Here is a 25,392-nt window from a genome sequence, read left to right on the forward strand (position 1 = left end):
AGTTTACCCACTATCTGGGTTTGTTTTATGCAAGATTGCTGTTTTATTCATTTTTCGATACTCTGTTGCTAATAAAATGACTCGAAATTTACCAAGTAGATGAGTTTGTTTTAGTCAAAAGTGCTTTTATCAATTTTAGTATTCAGCTAGCAAGTAAAACACTCGGAATTTATCAACTACCTTAGTTTACTGTAGTCAAAAGTGCTTTTTAATATATTTCGAGATCCAGTCAGCAGCTAAGACTTTCAAAATTTACCTACTAGTTGAGTTGGTTGTATGCAAAAGTGCTTTTTCATTAATTGTTTGGTACTCAGTCGCAAATTAAAAGACTCAGAATTTATCAAGTATCTGAGTTTGTTGTAGTCAAAAGTGCTTTGATCAAGTTTTGCTACTCATCCAGCCCCTAAAACACTCAGAATTTATCAATTCCCTCAGTTTGTTGTAGTCAAAAGTGCTTTTATTAAATTTTTGATGCTCAGTCAGCAACTAAGACACTCGGAATTTACCTGCTAGTTGAGTTTATTTTATGCAAAAGTGCTTTTTATTAGTATTTGATGCTCAGTCACCATTTGAAAGACTCAGAATTCACCAAATAGCTCAGTTTGTTGTAATCAAAAATTCCATTATTAAATTTTTTGATACACCTTGGTAACTGAAACACTCGAAATTTACCAGGCAGCCGAGTTTTTTTTTAGTCAAAACTGATTTTATTAATTTATTTAAGTCAGCAACTATTACACTCGGTATTTACGTACTTGCTGAGTTTGTTCTTTGAAAAAGTGCTTTTTATTAATTTTTCTATGCTCAGTCACCAATTAAAAGACTTGGAATTTACCGAATAGTCGATTTTGTTGTAGTTTTAAGTGTTTCTATGAATTTTTTGTACTCAGCCAGCAACTAAAACACACGTGATTTATCAACTGCCTCAGTTGATTGATAGTCAAAGGTGATTTTATTAAATTTGTATGCTCAGTCAGCAAAAAACATGCGGAACTTTTTTACAAGCTGAGTTTTTTTATGCAAAAGTGCTTTTTTATTACCATTCTCAAGCACCTATTTCCCAAGTAGCTGAGTTTGTTGTGGTCAAAAGTGCTTTTATCCATTTTTTGCTACTCAGTCAGTAACTAAAACACTTGGAATTCATCAATTCCCTCTGTTTATTGTAGTCAAAAGTGCTATTATTAAATTTTTAATTCTCATTCAGCAACTAAGATACTCGGAATTTACATACTAGCTGAGTTTCTTTTGTGCAAAAGTGCTTTTTATTGAATTTGATACTCTTTCACCAATTGAAAGACTCGGAATTTGCCAAGTAGTTGAGCTTGCTCTAGTCAAAAGTGCTTTTATTAATTTATTTGGTACTCATCCAGCAAGTAAATTACGTCGAATATATCAACTATCTAAGTTTACTGTAGTCAAAAGTGCATTTATTAAGTATGGGATGCTCAGTCAACAATTAAAAGAATCAGGATTTACCAAGTAGCTCAGTTTGTTATACTCAAAGTACTATTATTTTAATTTTGATTCTAATATACATTTGGAAGAGGTTGGTAATCTATGTATTCTTTTTGTCGTATGCTTAGTGGATGGGAACTGTTTTTCTGTCAGTTTTAGTCTATTAAAAAATATTTAGAATCCCTTTAGTTACCGAGTTATATGTGTTTTTATATCATATATCATCTTATATCATTAACAGCCGTCCTGGCCGAGTGGGTTGGTGCGCTGGATTCGGGATCCCTTGTCTGAGAGGACGCGGGTTCGAATCCCGGTGTACCCAATTCTTCAGTTTGGGACGGGGGTCAGTGGCGTGACTCTGTAAGCTTAGCCAGAGTCGACCCAGCTCTAAATGGGTACCTGGAGAAATCTGGGGAAGGTAAACAGGAAGGGTGTGCGAAAGCACGGGATGGCTGGACCCCAACCCCCCATTGCACTTCCTGGCTGAAGGGCCAAGAAACGGAGATCAGCACCGCCGGTACGGACTGTAAAGTCTAATGCCGTATTCTTCACCTTTTTCCTTTTTTAGATATCATCTTTAGTTTTAAAAAAACCTCTCCCTACTAGCCATTCTTTGACTTTTAAATTCATTACAGGGATTATTTTTTTACCTGGACCTTCAGGGGACGGTAAAGAGCAAATAACAACTAAAAAGAGTATTAATCAAATTGTTTGTGTTTGTATATCATATAACATCATTAGTTTTAAAAACACCCACCCCCCTACTAGCCATTCTTGAACGATTGAATTCAATCCATGGATTATTTTTTAATAAAGACCTTCAGAGGATGGTAAAGAACTATATAAGAAACCAAGAACAATATTTATCAAACTGCATGTGTTTGTATATCATATTGAGATTTTTAAACACCCCTCCCCACTAGCCATCCTTTAGTTTTCCAATCAAATCCATGGATTTTTTTTAACCTGGACCTTCAGGGGCTGCTGAAGAACAATGTTAAAATTGAAGAAAAACACTGCCTTTGGTGGTTTAAGGGCTTAGCCATTTAGGCAAATTTTATTTATTTTTGATTCTGAACATTTTTAATTTTTTTCAACTTCGAATTTTCGTTTGAAGTTAGAATTTTATTTTAACTTAGAGCTCTTCCTTTCGAACTTGGAATATTTTTTTTTCGTTTTTTAAAATGACATTAAATATATTGATAACACTTTTCTTTAACTCTTGGACAATTTAGATCTATCGATAGAACCAAAGAATTAGCAAGAACTCTAGTGGAAAGCTGCCAAATCCAACGAATAGGTCAATGAATTGGCTTTTTTGCTTGGAATGAATCCAAGCGACGTGACAGAGAAAGAAACATGAAGTCAATATTTTAGGGTACGCTAGTAACTCCATTGTTTAAAATTTTACCCCCGTTTGTGGATGTGTAATATGGAACTTGAAGCAAGAAATATTTTCAAGTTTAACCCGTCTTTATTTTTAGAACTATTATCAAAAGCAATCGCACTGATAGTTTCAAATTAAGCTATGATGGATAAAAATACTGAAATAGAAATATCTTTTTACTGCGATTATAGTATCTGTAAAGGCCGTTATCATGGTTTCACCAATTCTTATGTGTCTAATGCAAACAATTTAGAACATGTGAACATTTGAATAGATGAGCTGAATCTGAAAGAGGTGATAAGAAAAACAATGAATTAAATGAAATCAACTGAAATGGAGACAGGCTCAGTTTTGAGTGGTCAAGTAGAAACTAATGGAGGAAATGACGCCCTTAACACCCCTAGAAAGCTCAAAAGCACAAAGATGATCCTGGAAGAGGAGATACAGTATACTAGAAAGTGATCACGAAGAGCAAAGTAAAGAAGAAAACGTGAGTCTCCTTACAGGAATTCTTCACGTTCCTTGAGAAATGACAGAGCAGATTTGTATAAAAAAAATATGGCACACAAGAATTCATTATTTTTCTGGAAGAACTCCCATTTATCCATTTATACCAAATCTCATTACTGATGGCACTTATAAGAATGTTTTATCTTTTATATTTGCAGTAAATCTCTTTTTACCCTATCAATTTGGTCGTAGCTTTTCTGGGTTAACGAGTAAAAAAAAATCTAAGTCTGAAAGTCCCAAGGAAGGAATTTGTATTTAAATGATATTATGAAGCCTTTTCAAAAAGTATTGCTTGGCGTTTGGGATATGCATAAATTAAAAGAAAACTTTCACATCTTTCTGACTCTAAAAAAAGTCCTATTAATGTGTATTCGGACATCTGACGGGTTATTAACAAGTGGTTTTTTTTATTTGTATATCTTTCAAGGGTGGGCCTTAGGAGAGCAATTTGTTACATTGAGAAAATTGCATATTTAAATGAAGGATTTGTCTCGCAATTGGCATGTTTTAAGGAAATGTTTGAAGTTGTATACTAGAAATAAAATCAAATAATTGAATGTACCCTGAGCCCCATCCCTTGCTTTGAAATTTTTTCGGGTTATTAACAGGTGCTTATTAAGATTGGACATGGTGTATCGGTGATGAGCACGACATAGGTAATATCTCGTTTTTTGGCAGGGCTTAATTTTTTTTTAACTTGGAAATTTTTCAACTTTTTATTCGTATCTAAAATAACAGTAAATATACTTATAGCAAAATAAATTTGCTAGTAATATTTTTGAAATACAAAATGAAAATTGTATACACATGCTATTCGTGATTTTTTCTTTTAGAAAAACAATATTTGTAGCGACAATTTTTTGGGGACTTATTTTTTGGATCTTTGAAATTTTTTCAACTTTTTTTTAACACTGTATTTTCTTAACTTATTTTTTTGTCTTTAAATGATATTGCATGTACTCACAACAAATTCGGTTCCCATTTTTTAAAGTATAAAATGATAGTAAAATCATGTTTGATATTATTCAAAAGCTCACCAAGTGTTTCAAGAGTACGTTAATCCTTAGGAATGTCTTACGAAATTACAGGGTAGTGAAATTGTCTGTGCAATACATGTGCATTTGACGGGTATTATTACGTACTCTTTGATGAATATGATTTTAAATTTTATTTATGCGGCTGCTCCCGCGGTTCTCTCTGGTTGATCACCATCAGTGGGTAGTTTATTGTATGTTCCGATCACCACGAATTGTGCAGTGGAAGGATAAACACATTCATATGATTTTCTATAAGAAATTGAAGATGAAATTTTTCAAAAAAGTGTGTGCACATACTAGAGCTGTCGTGGCATTGAATGCTGTCAAAGACAAATTCTTGAACTACGAAACAAGCACTAATGGTGACATAACTGGAAATGTATACCAGTATTGTCATGACAATGAGAAATTATATTCCTTTGTAGTGCCAAAAAAAATCAAATCGCAAAACGGTGGATATGGAAGAGTAGTATCTCCAGATATGAAAGTGCTTAAAGTTGAAATTTACCTAAGAATAATATTTGATGAGGAGTGCCAACTTTTTGGCTATACTGCTTGTAATACCTTATTGACTGATCACATGTATGGTTAAATTTTGGGTATTAGCATTTGACGGAACTTAAAAGAAGACTGGCTTACTCCTGCACCAATGTCATAAATCATATGTTGTCATTGTGCCCGAAGTGTTACTTGGGAAAAAAAAATGTCGTAATAGACAGTAAAATCGAGGGCAAAATAAAAAGAGCATGGACAGATAATATTACCAAGGAAATTAAAGACAGTTCATTGCAAAGCAAAGCAACAGAGAGCGTTAATAGTATTATTGGTAGTTTACCTACAGATATCATCATTGGACAGAATAATAGCAATGATGAAAAAGTGAGGATGAAATTTTTCAAGATATTTTATGCATATGATAGTGTTATCTTAGCATTGGATGCTGACAAAGGCAAATATCTGAATTATGAAACAGCCACTGATGGTAACATAGTTGGAATTGTATGCGAGCGTTGTCATGACAGTGAGAGACTATATTTTTTTGGACTACCCAGAAAAATTCATCACTATTGATGGTGGATATACTAAACGAAACTTTCAGAGATGATAGTGCTTAAAGATAATGCAAGCCTAAAAGTAATAGTTGACTCCTACTGAAAAAGTATAACTAAAAGTTTAGTCATTATTGAGCAATTTCTTAAGTAGAGATTGGAGTGGTTTGCACCTGGATGAAATGACAGGGGCTTGTAAGGATAATACTGAAGGTAAGGTCCATGGTTGTATTGAGGAGTGGAGGGAGACCCATAGTGCGTGATAAGTTTAGAGGCCTTAATATTTTTTTTGCATAGAGATGAGAGAGTATGTAAGTTATGAATATAAATCCCGAGTGAACTGAAAACTGAAATGACGACGAGGGTCAACTCCTTGCTCATTGTGTGGGTCATACGTTACCTGTTCATAAATTCTATCGCTATCTTTTGTGTATTAGTATTCAACAGAAGGTAACAAAAAGACAGGCGTACTGTTGCACTAATGGCACAAGTCAAATCTTGTCTTGTGCCGGAACTGTTACCTGTGCAAAAATTATGTTGTAATAGACAACCAAATCGCAGGAAGAATAAAAGCGTATTGGCAGTTAATACCACTAAGGCAATTAAAGACAATTCAAAGAAAAACACAGAATTGGTGAACGTTAATAGTATCATTAGTAGTTTACTAACAGATAACGTCATTGAATAGAATAATTGTAATGATGAAATGTGCGATGAGCTTGTAGGTGAAGCCATCTTAAAAGTCGTATATTACCCCAAAATGAAGTTAGTGCAAAAATCAAGATAAAAACATGATGAATTATTTTTTGCAAGGGATTTGAATCATTTTAAATTTCTTATGATGATATTACTAAAGTGTAACGCAATAACATGTAAATTGTCCGTAGCCTTATTTAAACAAAAATATTTTATTGCATTACTTTGTTATTTTTTGACTATTTCTAGGGTACGCTAGTAGCCCCATTGCTTGCAATGTTTATTAAAACTTCAGATATACAAAAAAAGAAATTTTTAGACATAGACACCGCTACCGAGCTCTAAGGGTGTGTACTAGAATTTGAAATAGTTGGATAAAGTTTTTACCAAAGTTTAATAGAGATGAACTGGATTTTATTCCTTGTTCATATATGCGTAACATATTTTATTCTTAATGCTCAAAAATCAGAGACACATCAATTGGATTTGTCATGGTTGTTATTACTGAAGTCTCTGACATATTAACAGGATTTTTTTCGAATTCAGAATCGAGCAAACTGAATTGTTTTCAAAAGTCAGAGAAAGGTCAATTTCAATTCGCACATCCATCTCGAATTGACACAGATTCACATTCCAAAATATGAGTTTTGTCGCATCTCTACTGGTACCATCTATTTGTTTACAGTCATAGATGGTGATGTTTTTTGACTACCTTAGTGCTGCGGTCTATAACATATAATTATAGATGTCAGAACAAGTGTTTTTTTTACATATATTATAATATGTAAACTGATTTTACGGTGGGTTCGTTTTGGTTCAGTAAAAGTGTGAAAATCCTGTTCATATGTCACAGGTTTTAGTAAAAAAAAACCTGAAAATTCCAATTGCCGTGTCTATGGGTTTTGAATAAGAAAATATGCTATGTGCGTGTGATCGTGGAATAAAATTAATGATCTTCAGTGAGAACTAAACAAGTGTTATAAGTATTTATTATGTCATTAAAGAACAGTTGAAAAATTTGTAAGTTAATTAAAAAATTAAAAAAAATATAAGTTCAAAAAATTATCTCTAAGTTAAAAAAATTCTAAGTTGAGAAACAAATTCTAAGATAAAGAAAATATTCTAAGTTTAAAAAATATTCTGAATCAAAAATAAATAAGACTCAACTTAAGGACTAAGCCCGTAAACCAGCCAAAAGCAGTGTTTATGCTCACTTTTAGTTTTGATAGAGCTTTTCACCATCCCCTTAAGTTTCTTAGAAAAAAATTAATTTTAAAAAAAAATTAGGTTTTTTTAAAAATAAAGATGATATATGGTATACAAACACATACACTTTGGTAACTAGAGGGATTATAAATATGTTTTGATAAAACAAAATTGTATAAAAACAGTTCTCATCCACTAAGCATACGACAAAAAAAATACATAGATTATGAACCTCTTCCTAATGCATATTAAAATCCATATTAAAACTTCTTTTATTCGACATCTTGTCACCTGAAGCTCACTTCAGCAATTTTCGGATCAGTTTTCTTTTCTTATACCGACACTCAAGGCCAAAATGATAACGTGATGCTCACCAGAGAGTCAGGTCTTCTCCATTAGAACACTGAGATACGGCTTTTATGATATGAGGCTGTTGCAGTACCAAAACAATATGCTCAGTATTCAAATGCTTGTTCCAGAAACAGTTATTTCGACAGCAATACCAGATGGCTGACAGACCATAAGCGGGGGGCTGGTAGCTTCTTTTGACTCCAAGTGTACCCCGTTTGGCACTGCAATCTATTGACCAATATACGAGGGGTTGGCAACTCCTTTTGGCTCCAGATACATCCCCTTATGGCAGTCCTATTACCATTTAACCTATACACGAGGGGTTGGCAACTCTTTTTCGGTCTAGTATGCACCATATGGGCGTCTTAGTATCCATTGACCAATATACAAGGATTCGGCAACTCCTTTTAGCTCTAGTATATCCCTATGGACGCGATAGTACCAATCTATTGGATACCACTAGCTTGGAATACGAGAAAGAAAATATAAAAAAAGAAACCAGAACAATAAAACAATGTGGAATAGAATATTATTCTTGTTTGGTTTTACCTTTCTGTTCTCTTCATTTTTCGTATTTCGTTATGTGGCAAGTGTGTCATATGTCATTTTTACAGATTAGCTAGAGACTAACGCACCTCTGGTAGGCTTCATCAAGGGCCGGTATCATCAGAGGAGATATGTACGCAGTAAGGAAAGGGGATGTATTTGATTGGAGTCAAGTTCCATGAAACCCTAAAAAATTCAACTAAAAATATTGACCAATTTAAAAACCCGGACCATTCGGGGGAGCAAAAAATTTTGTGAAGGACTCCGATGAATTTGTTAAATCATCAAGTCTAAATGGGCCAGTAGCTCTATCAGATTAGTACTCCAATTAATCATTTTTACACATCGTCATCAATACGACCAAGAAATCATGATAAATTCGGAATTAAGACAGAATTGTAATCTTTAAATCTTTTTTAGAGCCAAATAATACGCTTAAGATTTGAAGAATAGTGTAACGCTTACTGACCACAAAAACCTCAATATTCGCATGCATCTACATTTAAATAAAGTATTGCTTTAATTAATAATTGCTACTGAAATTCAATTGAACATAACAATTTATTATGCTACAGCAATTGATAATAAACCAGGCAATCAATGTATCAACATTTCGTGGTAGTACGCTTCCGTGATTACGCTTGCGTTGGATACAAGCACTCGGAGACATGTGAGCCTTGCCTGATTCATTTACGGACTGGAACACAGCGGACTCGACCAGATTTGACGATGTTTTTATTTGCGGTCCAAGGTGATTGTGCATATAATGTATCTGACAACACTCAGATTTAGCCCTTGCTTATGCGCTTCTAAAAGAATCTGGGCGTGTACCGACAAGCCAAAAGCCCAGATCGCATCAAAAGAGCCAATAACTGGGGATCCCCCGTTGCCTCAGAATCAGAAAAAGTAGCAGCAAGGGCAAACAGAGCATCAATGCAACCGAGCCCTACCGCAAAACTAAACTGGTGGCATGGCATTTGGCAACAATGTCTAACATTCAATAATGCTAGCATTTCTAGAAGCTTACATTAAAACGGTGACACAGTAATCGGGCAGTACGAGGCAACCTTGACAAGTCCTTTTTCTGCATTGGTCTTTCTGACAGTTTCCTTGGTTTGGTGGTAGACAGACCTCGTATTGCCTCTACGGGTTCTTTCTTCCGCAATTCTATTTTTATGGCACTTGGTATTAACCAAGTGACATATAGCGGTCGCAAATTCTGTCCCGGGTTTGATATTTTAGGCACTTCCAGGTAAGCTAGGACGATGAAATTTGGCAGGCATATCAGGGACCAGACAAGTTTGAGTTAGAAATAGTTTCCGATTTGACCATCTGGGGGGGGGGGGGGTGGAGTGGGGGACCGGTTAATTCGAAAAAAAATAGAAAAAATGAGGTGTTTTTAACTTACGAACGGATGATGGGATTTTAATGAAATTTGATGTTTGGAAAGATATCGTCTCTCAAAGCTCTTATTTTAAATTCCGACCAGACCCGGTGACATTAAAGGGAGTTGGAGGGGGGAAACCTAAAATCTTGGAAAACGCAGAAACCCTAGATACGGGATTTACATAACCATAACGGATCTGCTCTGTTTGGGGGAGTTGTGGGGGGAGGGTTAATTTCGAAAAATTAGAAAAAATGAGGCGTTTTTAACTTACGAAGGAGTGATCGGATTTTAATGAAATTTGAAGTTTGGAAGGATATTGTGTCTCAGAGCTTTTATTTTAAATCCCGACTTGATCCGGTGACATTGGGGGAATTGACAGGGGGGAGCCTAAAATCTTGTAAAACGCTTAGTGTGGAGGGATCGGGATGAAACCTGGCGGGAAAAATAAGCACAAGTCCTAGATTCGTGATTGACATAATCGGAACGGATCCGCTCTGTTTGGGGGAGTTTGGGGGGGGGGGGCTAATTCTGAAAAATTAGAAAAATGAGGTATTATTAACTTACGAAGGAGTGATCGGATCTTAATGAAATTTGATGTTTGGAAGGATATCATGTCTCAGAGCTCTTATTTTAAATCCCGACCGGATCCGGTGAAGAGGAAGTTGGGGGGGGGGCGGAGCCTAAAATCTTGGAAAACGCTTAGAGTGATTGGGATGAAACTTGGTGGGAAAAATAAGCCCAAGTCCTAGATACGGGATTGACATAATAGGAACGGATCTGCTCTCTTTGGGGGAGTTGGCTGTGGAGGATTAATCAAATAAAATAGAAAAATGAGGTATTTTTAACTTACGAAAAAGTGATCCTATCTGAATGAAATTTCATAATTAGAAGGACCTCAAAACTCAGATCTCTTATTTTAAATTCCGACCAGATCCAGTGTCATTAGGGGGGGGGGGGAACACTTGGGAAACGCTTAAAGCGGAGAGATCAGGATAAAACTTGGTGGAAAGAACAAGCACAAGTCCAAGATAGGTGACTGACATAACCGGACCGGATCCGCTCTCTTTGCGGGTCTTAATGAAACTTGATATAAAGAAGAATCTGATGTTTCAGATGCTCCATTTTCAATTCGAATTGGATCCGGGGACATAGAGGGATGGGGGGGATAATAGAAATCTTGGAAACTGGAAATCTTGGAAAACGCTTAGAGTGGAGAGATTGGAATGAAACTTGATGGGAAGAATAAGCACGCGTTATAGATACGAGATTGACATAATTGGGACGGATCCGTTCCCTCTGGGGGAGCTGGAGGTTGTTAATTCGGAAAAGTTAGAAAAATTGAGGTAATTTTAACTTAAGAACGGGTGACCGGATCTTAATGAAATTTTATATTTAGAAGGAACTCGTGTCTCAGAGCTCTTATTTCAAATCCCGACCAGATCTATTGACATTGGGGGGAGATTGAGGGGGAAACCAGAAATCTTGGAAAACGGTTATAAATGTCGTAGATACGTGATTGACGTAACTGGACTGGATCCGCTCTCTTTGGGGGAGTTAGGGGGTGGGGTTCAGTCCTTTGGCGAGTTTCGTGCTTCTGGACGTGCTAGGACAATGAAAATTGATAGGCGTGTCAGGGAGCTGCACAAATTTACTTGATAAAGTCGTTTTCCCCGATTCGTTCATCTGTAGGGCTGAAGGGAGAGGAAAAATTAGAAAAATCGAGGTATTTTTAACTTACGAGTGGGTGATTGGATCTTAATGAATTTTAATATTTAGAAGGACCTCGTGACTCAGAGCACTTACTTCAAATCTCGACCGGTATTAAGCCTCTGATTTTCCTTTTAAAGCAATCTATTGATTCTTAGAATTTTGCTAGAGCTCATACCATATGAGCTGTTGGCTCTTACTACCTCGTCACAAGTGCCATATGAGCTCTCAGCTCTTGTCAAACAGTTCGTGGTAACGAACTGTAGTAAGGAGCGACCCGGCTCAATAGTAACCAAAACTCTAAAAAATGGAATTTTGATACCAATACCTACATCAAAAGAATCACATTTTAATGATGATTTTAAATATATAAGTTTCATCAAGTTTAGTCTTACCCATCAAAAGTTGCGAGGCTGAGAAAATTTGCGTTATTTTAGAAAATAGGGGGAAACGCACCCTAGAAGTCATAGAATCTTGACGAAAATTACACCATCAGATTCAGCGCATCAGAGAACCCTCCTCTAGAAGTTTCAAGCTCCTATCTACAAAAATGTGGAATTTTGTATTTTTTGCCAGAAGGCAGATCACGGATGCGTGTTTATTTGTTTTTTTTTTTTTTTTTTTTTTTTTCCCAGGGGTGATCGTATCGACCCAGTTGTCCTAGAATGATGCAAGAGGGCTCATTCTAACGGAAATGAAAAGTTTTAGTGCCCTTTCTAAGTGACCAAAAAAATTGGAGGGCACCTAGGCCCCCTCCCACGCTAATTATTTTACCAAATTCAACGGATCCAAATTCTGAGATAGCCATTTTATTCAACGTAGTCGAAAAACCTTATAACTATGTCTTTGGGGACGACTTACTCCCCCACAGTCCCCGTGGGAGGGCAACAAGTTACAAACTTTGACCAGTGCTTACATATAGTAATGGTTATTGGGAAGTGTACAGGCGTTTTCAGGAGGATTTTTTTGGTTGGGGGAGGGGTTGAGAAGAGGGGGATATGCTGGGGGAACTTTCCATCGATAGTTTGTCATGGGGGAAGAAAATCTCCATGAAGGGAGCGCAGTATTTACTAGCATTATTAAAAAAAAAAAAACAATGAAAAAATAAATATGAAAAAGTTCTTTCAGCTGGAAGTAAGGAGCAGCATTAAAACTTAAAACAAACAGAAATTATTACCCATTTGAGGGGTTCACCTCCTCCTAATACCTCGCTCTTTACGCTAAAGTATTTTTAGTAATTTCAACTATTTATTCTACGGCTTTTGTGATTCTGGGGTCATTCTTAATGAATTGGGACAAAATTTAAGCTTTAGTGTAAAGAGCGAGGATCTGACAAGGGGGCGAACCCCCTCATATATGTAATAAAAATATGAGAATACAAAAGTTCTTTACGTAAGCTAATTTATAAGTTACGTAAATCTTTTACTAATAAAAATATTCGTAAAAAATTAAAAATTCTAGTTGCCTTTTTAATTAACCAAAAAATTGGAGGGTAACTAGGCTTCCCCCCCGCTCTTTTTTTCTCAAAATGATTCGATCAAAATTATGAGAAAGCCATTTAGCCAAAAAAAAATGCAAATTTTGTTTTAATTATTCCTCTGCGGAGAGCCAAAATCAAAACATGCATTGATTCAAAAACGTCCAGAAATTAAATACAAAAAAACAAGTTTTTTTAACTGAAAGTAAGGAGCGACATTAAAACTTAAAACGACCAGAAATTACTTCGTATATGAAAGAGGCTGCTTCCTCATCAACGCCCCGCTCTTTACGCTAAAGTTTTTTACTGTTTTAAAAAGAAGAATTGAGAGGAAGAGTCAAACTTTAGCGTAAAGAGCGAGGCGTTGATGAGGAAGCAGCCTCTTTCATATACGAAGTAATTTCTGGTCGTTTTAAGTTTTAATGTCGCTCCTTACTTTCAGTTAAAAAAACTTGTTTTTTGTATTTAATTCTCATTTAGTATTGTCTCTTCTCTTACCAGACGCTTTTATGGCACTTGATATTAACCAAGTGACATATAGCAATCGCAAATTCTGTTGGTCTGTCGGTCCCGGTTTTGCTACTTTAGGCACTTCCAGGTAAGCTAGGACGATGAAATTTGGCTGGCGTATCAGGGACCAGATCAGATTAAATTAGAAATAGTCGTTTTCCCAATTTGACCATCTTGGGGAGGGAGTGGGGGGCCTGTTAATTCGGAAAAAATAGAAAATTGTAGTATTTTTAACTTACGAACGGTTATTTACATAATTGGAACGGATCCGCTCTATTGGGAGGGGGTTTAATTATGAAAAATTAGAAAAAATGACGAATTTTTAACTTACGAAGGAGTGATCGGATCTTCATGAAACTTCATATTTAGAATCACAACCGGATCCAGCGTCATTTGGGGGAGGCAGTTTGGGGGAAGGGACCAGAAATCTTAGAAAATACTTAAAGCGGAGAGATCAGGATGAAACTGTATGGGTAGAATAAAAACCTGTCTAAGATACGAAACTGACATAACTGGACAGGATCTGCTCTCTTAAGTGGAGTTGGGGGGGGGGGGGTAATTTTGAAAATTGAGGTATTTGTAACTTACGAAAGGGTGACCAGATCTTAATGAAATTTGATATTTAGAAGGATCTTGTTCTTTAAAGCTCTAATTTTAAATTCCGACAAGATCCTGTGACATTAACCGGAATTCTTAGAAAACTTGAAAATTGGGGTATTTTTATCTTATGAATAGGTGATCGGATCTTAATGAAATTACATAAAAAAACTAGATTTTTTAACTGAAAGTAAGGAGCGACATTAAAACTTAAAACGAACAAAAATTACTCCGTATATGAAATGGGTTGTCCCCTCCGCAATCCCTCGCTCTTTACGCTAAAGCTTTTAACTGTTTTCAAAAGCAGAATCGTGGCAAAGAGTCAAACTTTAGCTAAAGAGCGAGGGATTGCGGAGGGGACAACCCATTTCATATACGGAGTAATTTCTGTTCGTTTTAAGTTTTAATGTCGCTCCTTACTTTCAGTTAAAAAAACTGGTTTTTTATGTAATTTCTGAACGTTTTTGAATTAATGCATGTTTGATTTTGGCTCTCCATACATAAATTATTAAAATGAAATTTGCATATTAATCCCTTTTTTGGCTAAATGGCATTTTCTTAGTTTTGATCAGACGATTTTGAGAAATAAGGGATGGGGAAGGAGGCCTAGTTGCCATGCAATTTTTCGGTTACATAAAAAGGCAACTATAAATTTTAATTTTTAACGAATTTTTTTATTAGTAAAAAATATACGTAATTTAAGAATTAACTTACGTAACAAACTTTTATATTCTTTAATTTTTATTATGTATATGAGGGGGTTTGTACCCTCGTTAATATCTCGTTCTTTACACTAAATCGTAAGTTTTGTCCCAATTCTTTAAGAATGACCCCTGAATCAGAAAGGCCGTAGAATAAATAGTTGAAATTACTAAAAATACTATAGCATAAAGAGCGAGGTATTTATCTCCTCCTAAATACCTCGCTCTTTATGCTAAAGTATTTTTAGAACCCCTCATATGCGTAATAATCTCTGTTCGTTTTAAGTTTCAATGCTACTCTTTACTTTCAACTGAAAAAACTTTTCCATGTTAATTTTTTCATTGTTTTTTATAGTTATTTTAGAAAATCCTGCGCCCTTTTCATTGAATTTCTGTTCCCCCATGACATATTTCTCCAAGGAAAGATCCTCTTGCATAGCCCCCTCCCCTCAACCCCACCCCCAAAAACCAAAAAAAAATCCCCTGAAAACGACTGTACACTTCCCAATAACCATTATTATATGTAAACATTGGTTGAAGTTTGTAACTTGCAGCCCCTCCCCCAGGGACTGTGGGGGGGGGGGGGGTAATTCATTCCCAAAGACATAATTATTATGGTTTTTGACTATGAGGAACAAAATGGATGTCTCAAAATTTTGATCTGTTGACTTTGGAGAAAAAATGAGTGTGGGAGGGGGCCTAGGTGCCCTCCAATTTTTTTGGTCACTTAAAAAGGGCACTAGAACTTTTCATTTCCGTTAGATTGAGCCCTCTTGCGACATTCTAGGACCACTTGGTCGATACGATGACCCCTGGGAAAAAAAACAAACAAATAAACACGCACCCGTGATTTGTCTTTTGGCAAAAAATACGAAATTCCTCATTTTTGTAGATAGGAGCTTGAAAATTTTTCTATAGGGTTCTCTGATACGCCGAATGTGATGGTGTGACTTTCGTTAAGATTCTGTGACTTTTAGGGGGTGTTTTCCCCTATTTTCTAAAATAAGGCAAATTTTTTCAGGCTCGTAACTTTTGATGATAAAGACTAAATTTTACTTTTGATGAAACTTATATATTTAAAATCAGCATGAAAAACTGATTCTTTTGATGTATATATTGGCATCAAAATTCCGTTTTTTAGAGTTTCGTTTACTATTGAGCCGGGTCGCTCCTTACTACGGTTCGTTACCACGAACTGTTTGATTTGATATTTAGAAGGAATTCATCTCTCAGAGCTCTTATTTCAAATTCCGACCAGATCTTTTGACATTGGGGGAAGTTGGGGGGGATCTTGGAAAACACTTGGAGTGGAGGAATTGGGATGAAGCTTGGTGGATAGAATAAGCAAATGTCCTTGATATGTGATTTACGTAACCGTACTGGATTCGCTTTCTTTTGGGGGAGGGGTTCAGTGATTTGGTGAGTTTGGTGTTTCTGGAGGTGCTAGGACGATGAAGATTTGTAGGCGTGTCAGGGAGCCGCACAAATTGACTTGATAAAGTCGTTTTCCCAGATTCGACCATCTGGGGGGGAGGGAAAGGGAGAAGAAAAACTAGAAAAAATTAGGTATTTATAACTTACGAGTGGGTGATCGGATCTTGATGAATTTTGATATTTAGAAGGACATCGTGACTCAGAGCTCTTATTTTAAATCCTAACCGGCATTAAGCCTCTGATTTTCCTTATAAATCAATCTATTGATTTTTAGAGTTTTGTTATAGCTCATACCATATGAGCTCTTGGCTCGTAGCTCTTCTTGCCTCGTCACAAGTGCCATACTAGCTCTTAGCTCTTCTTTTCACTTACTTCTTTACGGAGAGAGGGATAGCCAAACAAGTAAAGACTATTTTGGAGAACCAGAACATTCAGAAATGGCAATGTGAGAAAACAAATTCCTGTCTCTTTCTCTGTATGTTAGGATCAAGGAAGCATGGGAAAGTAATTTTATAAGCCAAGGCTTAATAAGGAGGAATTAAAGTGGATGATATGAGCAAAAGGTAATATGTCATCACTTGGTGATAAGAAAATATTTGGAAAGGGTGAGTTTGAAGATAGATTTGCATTTTATGTTTTTTGAGAAATTAAATGATCCAAGGGAGGAAATTTTAAAGGTAGAAGCGGATAAATTTTATATTAAGCCACAGATGTAATGCACGGATTAAAAACTAGGGAGAGTTAATGGGCACAGGAATGGCATATAGAGCAATTTTCTTCAATTTATTTAGTTATTAGTTTCGATTTAAAGGTGTTTCTCTGTTTAAAAATTTTATATTGGTACGTAATTGTTTTTTTTTTACTAGCCATGGTCAACAAAGGCTTTCAGTGATAAATAATACCGTATCTTCTTGTATCATTGGAAAATACGTTTTTTTTTCATATCTGTTACGCTGAAAAACCAAAGTTGAGACATTTCGACATTCTCCAGTGAAAGTCTGAAATACCGATATTAAGAATTTTGGACATACGCCAAGTGAATATGTGTTTGTAGACATTCACCATGCACTAATGGTGAATGTTGAGCGTTTCGTAGGTTTATACTTCTGAGATTCCAATCTAATTATTAACCCATTCTTAAGGTTTATAACCTAAGGTAACCTGCGACCAAAAAACCTTGCGCAATACAGACAAAGCTGACTGGTCAACAAAGACATTGTCGCTTGGTGTCTTTCCGAAATATTCGTTAAATATCCTTATTTTGGACTTTCACCGGTGGATGTTGAAATTCACCGGAGTTCGGTCTTTCAAGGTAACATAACCGTTATATAAAATGAAAAATACAATACTACCCGTCCCTAGATTCTGAAGAGAAACATTTTGGTTCATCCCAGCATTTTCGTGAATTAACTCTCCAGGGCAAACTTTGCTCTTTACTAAGTCAGGGCGAGTACGTTGACTTGAAAGGCCAAAGTTCTGTCCTTTCATCCATGTTATGGCATTAATTATTCAGTTTTGGTTAAATTCAAGATAAAAAGAATATCTTTAGTAAGTTATTTTAGACGTTGATCTCTCTCCATCCCATAAGTTTATAAAAGCGATGCTTCTTATAAGCAGCCAATAATTTTGATCTCAGATTATTGCCGTCTGACTCATGAATATCTTTAATTTACCTTCTATTTTCCAATTTGTCAAATTAAGTGATGTGATAAAAGTTTTGTTTGTCTTAAGTTTTATGTAAAAACTAATTAATTATAAAAAGATCAAGGTTTTTAAAAGCTTTTAAAATCCAAATTATGCATTACTTCACTTAAAGTAACTTTTCACACCTGTTTCTTGGCGACACTAATTTAAATTTATGTCAGCGACACTATGCCCCAAAATTTTGTCGGAAATTGTTATTTATACCCTTTTGTCTAAGACAGTCTTTTTGGGTGGTCTTTGATACATCTCTGTTTTTGTCTTCTACTGTAACAAAATTATTTATCTATTAATTGAATTCCCCGCTGATCGATTATCAAATTGCTTCTGAAAAAAGTATTTTGTGGTATGACGTTAATTTCAGCCTTTACTATTTATGGTTTTATTACCATCGATATAAGTTCACGCTTTCGGTTTAGTAACTCTATGGTGTCTCAAATGAATAGAAGTGTTTTTCACGCCATTATATTAACCACAAAAAAAGACTTAATCAACAAAGACAGTCTGGTATTTCAGATTTGGGTCGGATTAAATGTGTATATTTTTAAAGTTTAATTTAAAATTGATGCGTAGCATGACACAGAAACATCATTTTTGCTAGCAACTGCCAAGAGAAAATTCTAATCCTAAAGATAAGAGAAAGGAAAATACTATATTGATTCCGCCTGTCTTAGGGGAACACTTTAAGTCTTATTCGTTTACCTTCAAGTTTTTTCTATGTCAAACAGTTCGTGGTAACAAACTGTAAGTAAGGAGCAACGCAGCTTATTGCTCCTTTGGGCCAAGAACACCGAGAGAGAATTCATTCGAGCAGAAACAAAAACAATCGATTTTTCTTTTTAAGTGACCCAAAAATTCGGAGGGCAACTAGGCTCCCCACGCATTTTCCCCAAAACCGTCCAATCAAGAGTTTGAGAAAGTAATTTTGTTCAGCATAGTCGAAAGGCCCAATAAATATGTCTTTGGAGATAACATGACCCCCCACATCCTCTGGGGAAAGGTCTTAAAGTAATAAATCTACCCATTGCTTACATATAGTATTTGCTATTGGGAAGTATGAATACATTTTTCGGGCGGGGAGGATAAATTTTCTGCTGGGAATATTTTACACGGGGAGAATTTTCCATGGGGAGGGAAGTTTACAGGGGATGGGTTTTTCAGGGAAAATTTTACACTGGGGAATTTACCAGAATTTCTATGTGAATTTTTTTTCATATATCTTGCTTACTCTTTGCCGACTCAATCTTACGCTTGGGGATGTTGAGAGTAATTATCCGGTGCAATTTTTAACCGTAATCGAAGTGTTCTAATAATATTTCCGTGGGAAAGAGGATTTTTTCGTAAAGGTAGAGCCGGATTTCCTGACGTGTTTAAAAAACGATCAGAAATTTAAATGAAATGACAGTTTTTTCAACTGAAAGTAAGGAGCAACATTAAAACTCAAAATGGACAGAAATTATTACGTATTTGAAGGGGGAATTACCTTCTTCTCAACACCTCACTCGTTACGCTACAGTCTAAATTTTTTCCCAATTCATTGAAAACGACTCCTGAAACACAAGGGGTGTTTAATTAGAACAATAAGAAACTTTTTAGAAGAACCGAAAAATTTTAGCGTCAAGAGTGAGGTTTTGAGCAGAAGGTGACCCTCCTAATATATGTAACAGTTTCGGTTCGGTTTAAGTTATAATGCTGCTCCTTACTTTCAGTTGAAAAACCTTGACGTTTTTTTTTTATTTAATTTAAACTAGAAACGAATGAAAAAAGTGTGTCGGTTTTATTGCGGTTCAGGTGTATCAGCAAAATATACGAGCGTTCACAGCAGTTGATAATGCGTATTCCACCTTGTTAGTAGTAGCGGAAATTCTGAAATATGGAGTTTTATAACAATTCATCCATCTAGTTTATTTTCTTCTTAGGCTGCTCTCAAGTATGGAAAGTATGAGCATGAGGGCAAGCATCCCCCCCCCGCCGCCTACGCCTATCATTTCACCAAATATATCCAATCAAATTTTGAGATAGCCATTTGATTCAGCGTAGTTTTAAGGTTCGGAAATTATGTCTCTGTGGCTGACAAACCCCCCACAGCCCTCAGGGCAAGGGTTGTAAGTTATACGGGACATATAAGGTGTTAATAGAAAGGGTGGTCGTATAAACTTTGAAGTGGGCTCATTGAATTGGAAATCAGCAGTTCTAAAGTCCTTCTTAAATTCAAAGTGATCTGAGGGCATTTACCCCCCTCCTCCACACGTCGTATTTTTTCCAAATACACAAGGTAGAAATTTTGAGATGCCATTTATTCAGGAAATGGTCTAAAGATCACATAACAAGCCTCTTGGGACTGACACAGTCCCCCAGGGTCTAGGGTAAGGATTGTAAGTTATGCCTCGGGAAAATATAAAGTTCTATATGGAAGGAGTGGTCGCGTGAACTTTAGAGGAGACTCATTTGATCGAAAATATATAGTTCTAGTTCCCTTTTAAAATTCAAACGCGATATATGGCAACTAGGCTCCCCCTCCCCTACATCCTCTTTTCCTCAAACGCATCCGATTGAAATTGTAAGATAGCCATTTTGTTCACAATGGTCCGAAGAGCGTATAACAATGTCTTAAGGATTGACACAACCCCCCATTGCCTAGGAACAAGGTTTTTATGCTATGCCCTGGGGCATATATGGTTTTTATGTATTGGATGGTTGTTGTGTTTACTTTGGATTGGAGGAGGCTTATTTGACTGGAAGCTAAAAGTTCCAATGTCGTTTTTAAGAGTCAAAAGTAAATGAAGGGCAATCACTCTCCCCAAGCCTATCATTTCTAAAATTCACATCCTACAAAACTATAAGAGAGATATTTTGTTCGGAATTGACTAAAGATCCAGTAATTGTGTTTTTGGTGATGTCAACCTCCTCACAATCCTAAGGGCAAAGGCTCTAAGTTAGGCAATTCTTCTAAACGTTCATCATTTAGATATAGTATATGTTATTGAGAAAAGTATGCATGTTTGAACTTTACAGTCGAAAAAGACGAAGGCAATTCTAATGAGCCTTTTATTGTTGAAATAAAACAAAACACGTTATGTGTATGCGGGTTATAAAATGGCGTAACTCAGTAATGACTGGGTATATTAATTTTGAACTTTTAGGAAATAATAAGGGAAATAATCACAAAGGCAATATTTCCATGCTACCACAACTACTAAAACTACCACCACCACTACTACTACCACACTACTCCATTTACAATTATGGGTGAGGGTATTGAACTAAATCAAAAGACGCTATGTGCATTTACATTGTCAAAAGAGCGTATCTCAAGAATTGATTTGGGTATCAAGTTGGAAATTTCAGAGAATGCTTAAAGGGGAAGATCATCTGACAAAAACGTAATATGTGTATGTTACTACTAATAAGCTACTACTATCACTACTACATTTACTATTACTGCCACTATATCTATTGCAACTACTTGTAATGCTAAGAGCATTGAGATGAAAATTTCAAGAAGTATATGAAAATTCAGGTTATCAAAAGGACATATTTACTGACCAAAAGGCAATACGTTAATACTACTGCTGCTACTACCGCTATTACTATTAATATTACTACTAGTGACACCAATGCTACTACTATGACTGCAATTACAGTTATGACTAAGGGTAAGAAGGTGAAATTTTCAAGAAATTCTAAGGGGGGACGCGAAGCTTTTGAGAAATGAAGCTTTAAGGATTATTTCGGTGGGTATTGAACTAAATTAAAACGAGCTATGAAAATGTGGATTTTCTAAAAGGTGACAAAGCAATATTTCAAGAACAGATTCCACTATTAAGTTAGACCTTTAATGGTACGTTGTGGTGGATATTGAACTAGTCAGAAGGCACTATATGTATACAATTACTGCTACCACTCATGGGCGTACGTAGCTTCTTGTCTACAGGGGGGCAGCCACTTCTGTAATGAAGGTTGGGGGGCTGAAGCTATATTGCCAGCTCACAAAACCTTACTTTGCCAGTAAGTTTTATCATACCTATTAAATCTTTACTAAGAAGTAATCAGCAAAATTACGAACCATCCATAAGCCCCAGCATTAATCTTCTTAGATTAAAACTAAATCTTTCCAAGGAATTATGGATAATTGCTCAATTGCTTCATCTACATTTTATCAACTGCTTTTTAGCCATCTAGCTTTTTCAACCATCTGCTTTTTCAGCCATATCTAAGGTAAATTTGAAATTCTAGGGGTGGATCTGCCCCCCTGTCCCCCTCTCCGTAAGCCTATGCTACCACTACAGTTACTGTAAGTAATGATTCTAAGAGTATTGATTCTAAGGGAGGATTAGTGCATTGAGGAGTGACAACCCCCCCCCTAGTATAGCATAATTTCTATTTGTTTTAAGTTTTAATGTTGCCCCTTAATTTAAGTAAAAAATTGTTTATTTAATATCTAATTCCTGATTTTTTTTTCGACAGTACCAGGATATCCACATCCCCTCTATGAAAAATACTCTCTTCCCACTTGAAATTCCTCCATAGAAGGTTTTTCCCACGTAAAACCCTTCCCCTGTAAACTACCCCCAGAATATACTATCCTCACTACGAATTCCCCCCAGAAAAGTTCTTGTGGACGACTCCACCTGAAAAATACTCCACAGTATACTTTCATTTGAGAAAAGACTTGTTTTTTGTTTACTTTGTGATCAGTTTCAGATCCTAGCGGAATCTCCCTGTGTGAAGAATTTTTCCCGGGAGTCCCCCCACCGATGGAAAGTTTCCCCCACGGAAAATTTCCCCATCGAGAATTTCTCCCGTGGGAAATTCACCGAACGTAAAAACCTTCCGGATAATTCCAACGCCTTTAGAAATTTCCCCCGGACACTTCCTCCAGAAAATCTCGACATGTAAAATGAGAAAATGCCAATGAGGCATCATGAGAAAGTAAGTCCACATGCCAATGAGAAAGTAAGAAAAATAAAACAAATTTCGTATATTAATTCTGGCGAATTTACTCCATAGAAAGTTCCCCCTGTAAAGTTAGCCTCTCAAAACTTTCATCCCAATTGCCAATTTTCTCTGTAGGAAAAAAAAATCCCCACTGAAAAAAATTTCTCTACTTTCTAATAACAAATATTATATTTGAACAATGGGAAAATTTTATAACATAATGCCGTTCCTTCAGGGTTGGGGGGATTATGTCATCCCCAAAGACATGGTTATCAGATATTTCGACTATATGGAACAAAATGGCTATCTCCAAATTTGATTGGATGAATTTTGGGGGAAAGAGTGTGGGAGGGGGTCTAGTTGCCCTCCAATTTTTTGTTCACTTAAAAAAGGGAGCTAGAACCTTTAATTTCAGCTTAAATGAGCCCCCATTCTTCTAGGAACATTGGTCCGACACGATTATCGCTGGGAAGATTAAAGAAAAAAAAGACAAAAAAAAGAAGAAAATAAACATGCATCCGTGATGTTCCTTCTGACAAGAAATACATGATTCCACGTTTTTGAAGATGGAAGCATGGAAACTCTACTGTAAAGTTATCTGATACGCTGAATCTGACGGTGCCATTTTCAGTAACATTTCTCGACTTTTGGGAAAGGTTTCTCCTCTTTTTCTAAAATCCAGCAAATAATCTTAGGCTCATAGATTTTGATTGGTAACATTAAACTTAACGAATCTTATATATTTGAAATCAGCACAAAAAAGCCCATTCTTTTGATGTATCAATTATTATCATTATTTTAGTTTTTAGGGTTTTGGCCACTATTGGGCCCTGTCGCTACCACGAACTGTTTGATGTGTCTATATAAATGGAAAGTTGCTTGAGAACATTATTTGTAAACTCCGTGTAACTCTGTTTTCAAACAGTTCGTGGTAACGAACTGTAGGAAGGAGCGACCCGGCTCAATGGTAACCAAAACTCTAAAAAATGGAATTTTGATACCAATAGCTACATCAAAAGAATTGCATTTTAATTCTGATTTTAAATATATAAGTTTCATCAAGTTTAATCTTACCCATCAAAAGTTACGAGCCTGAGAAAATTTGCCTTATTTTAGAAAATAGGGGAAACAACCCCTAAAAGTCATAGAATCTTAACGAAAATCACACCATCACATTCAGCATATCAGAGAATCCTATTGTAGAAGTTTCAAGCTCCTATCTACAAAAATGCGGAATTTTGTATTTTTTTGCCAGAAGGCAGATCACGGATGCGTGTTTATTTGTTTTTTTATTTGTTTTTTTTTTCCCAGGGGTGATCGTATCGACCCAGTGGTCCGAAAATCTTGCGAGAGGGCTCATTCTAACGGAAATGAAAAGTTCTAGTGCCCTTTTTAAGTGACCAAAAAATTGGAGGGCACCTAGGCCCCCTCCCACGCTAATTATTTTCCCAAAGTCAACGGATCAAAATTCTGAGACAGCCATTTTATTCAGCGTAGTCAAAAAACCTTATAACTATGTTTTTGGGGACGACTTACTCCCCCACAGTTCCCGTGGGAGGGGCCACAAATTACAAACTTTGACCAGTGCTTGCATATAGTAATGGTTATTTGGAAGAGTACAGACGTTTTCTGGGGGATTTTTAGGTTAGGGGGGGTTGAGAAGAGGGGGGTATGTTGAGGGGACTTTTCTTGGAGGAATTTGTTATGGGGAAAGAAAATTTTCATGAAGGTAGAGCAGAATTTTCTAGCATAATTAAAAAAAACAATGAAAAAATAAATATGAAAAGTTTTTTCAACTGAAAGTAAGGAGAAGCATATATTTTTTATAATTATTTTTTTTGTATGAGGTGACATTTTCTTGTTTTATGAACTCCCAGATATATATTAACATTAGAAGCAAAACAACATGTACAACCCGTAGAAAATACTTACATTTTTTTTCGTTTCTAGGTCCACGGACGAGAAAGTTAAAAAGGAAGTCAATATCACCTGATAACAAGCGACCTCGTACTGCATTTTCAACAGAGCAGCTAGCTCGACTCAAGATCGAATTTAACCAGAATCGATACTTGACTGAGAAAAGACGGCATGATTTGGCTAGAGAACTGAGCCTTCATGATAATCAAATCAAAATCTGGTTTCAAAACAAAAGAGCAAAAATGAAAAAAGCAACGGGTCACAAAAATACATTAGCTTTAAAGCTTATGGCTGAGGGGTTGTATAACCATTCAACCCTACAAGAAGAAGGAGATGAGAGTTGACTTAAAGAGAAGAAAAACACAAATGGTTCGTTTACAGTTAATGATCCAAACCATTATAGTGATGATCATTAATGATGTAAATTAAGAGTTTTTATCGATTATTCAATATGAGTTTACGCTATTGAAAAATACAAAGAAATTTAAGCACAGTTTTTGTGTGTTTAGAAGAAGGTTGTAGGGTTTAGTTGGATAGCAACAGTACATAGTGTAAATGACAAAATTGCCATAGCACAAGCTAACATAGGGATTTCTGTCTTTGCTACAATTTAATTATATTGAAACGTTTTATTGATTACATTGAAGCTCGTAGTGGAAAGTAGAGAGTAATTATCTTTCAATATTAAAAAATGATGAATTTAGTGTCTAGATTCCCGTCTAAACATGCAACTTCTTGCTTTGCCATTTTCTGTTACAACTTGTCATTATTCAATTTTTTGTCATT

The 25,392-nt window shown here is 35.9% G+C and overlaps 1 protein-coding gene across 1 annotated transcript in view; it reads left to right on the forward strand.

Moving 5' to 3' along the window:
- LOC136041806 (homeobox protein engrailed-like) overlaps positions 1 to 25,093 on the forward strand; it is a 39,233-nt gene extending 14,140 nt beyond the window's left edge. The window contains exon 2 of the mRNA XM_065726564.1: positions 24,640 to 25,093. Within this exon, the coding sequence (XP_065582636.1) occupies positions 24,640 to 24,950 (311 nt within the window). The 3' untranslated portion in view covers positions 24,951 to 25,093. The remainder of the gene's footprint in view (positions 1 to 24,639) is intronic.
- The last annotated feature ends 299 nt before the right edge of the window (positions 25,094 to 25,392 follow it).

The sequence above is a fragment of the Artemia franciscana genome, unplaced genomic scaffold (genome assembly GCF_032884065.1).
Source record: "Artemia franciscana unplaced genomic scaffold, ASM3288406v1 PGA_scaffold_38, whole genome shotgun sequence".
Lineage (NCBI taxonomy): Eukaryota > Metazoa > Arthropoda > Branchiopoda > Anostraca > Artemiidae > Artemia > Artemia franciscana.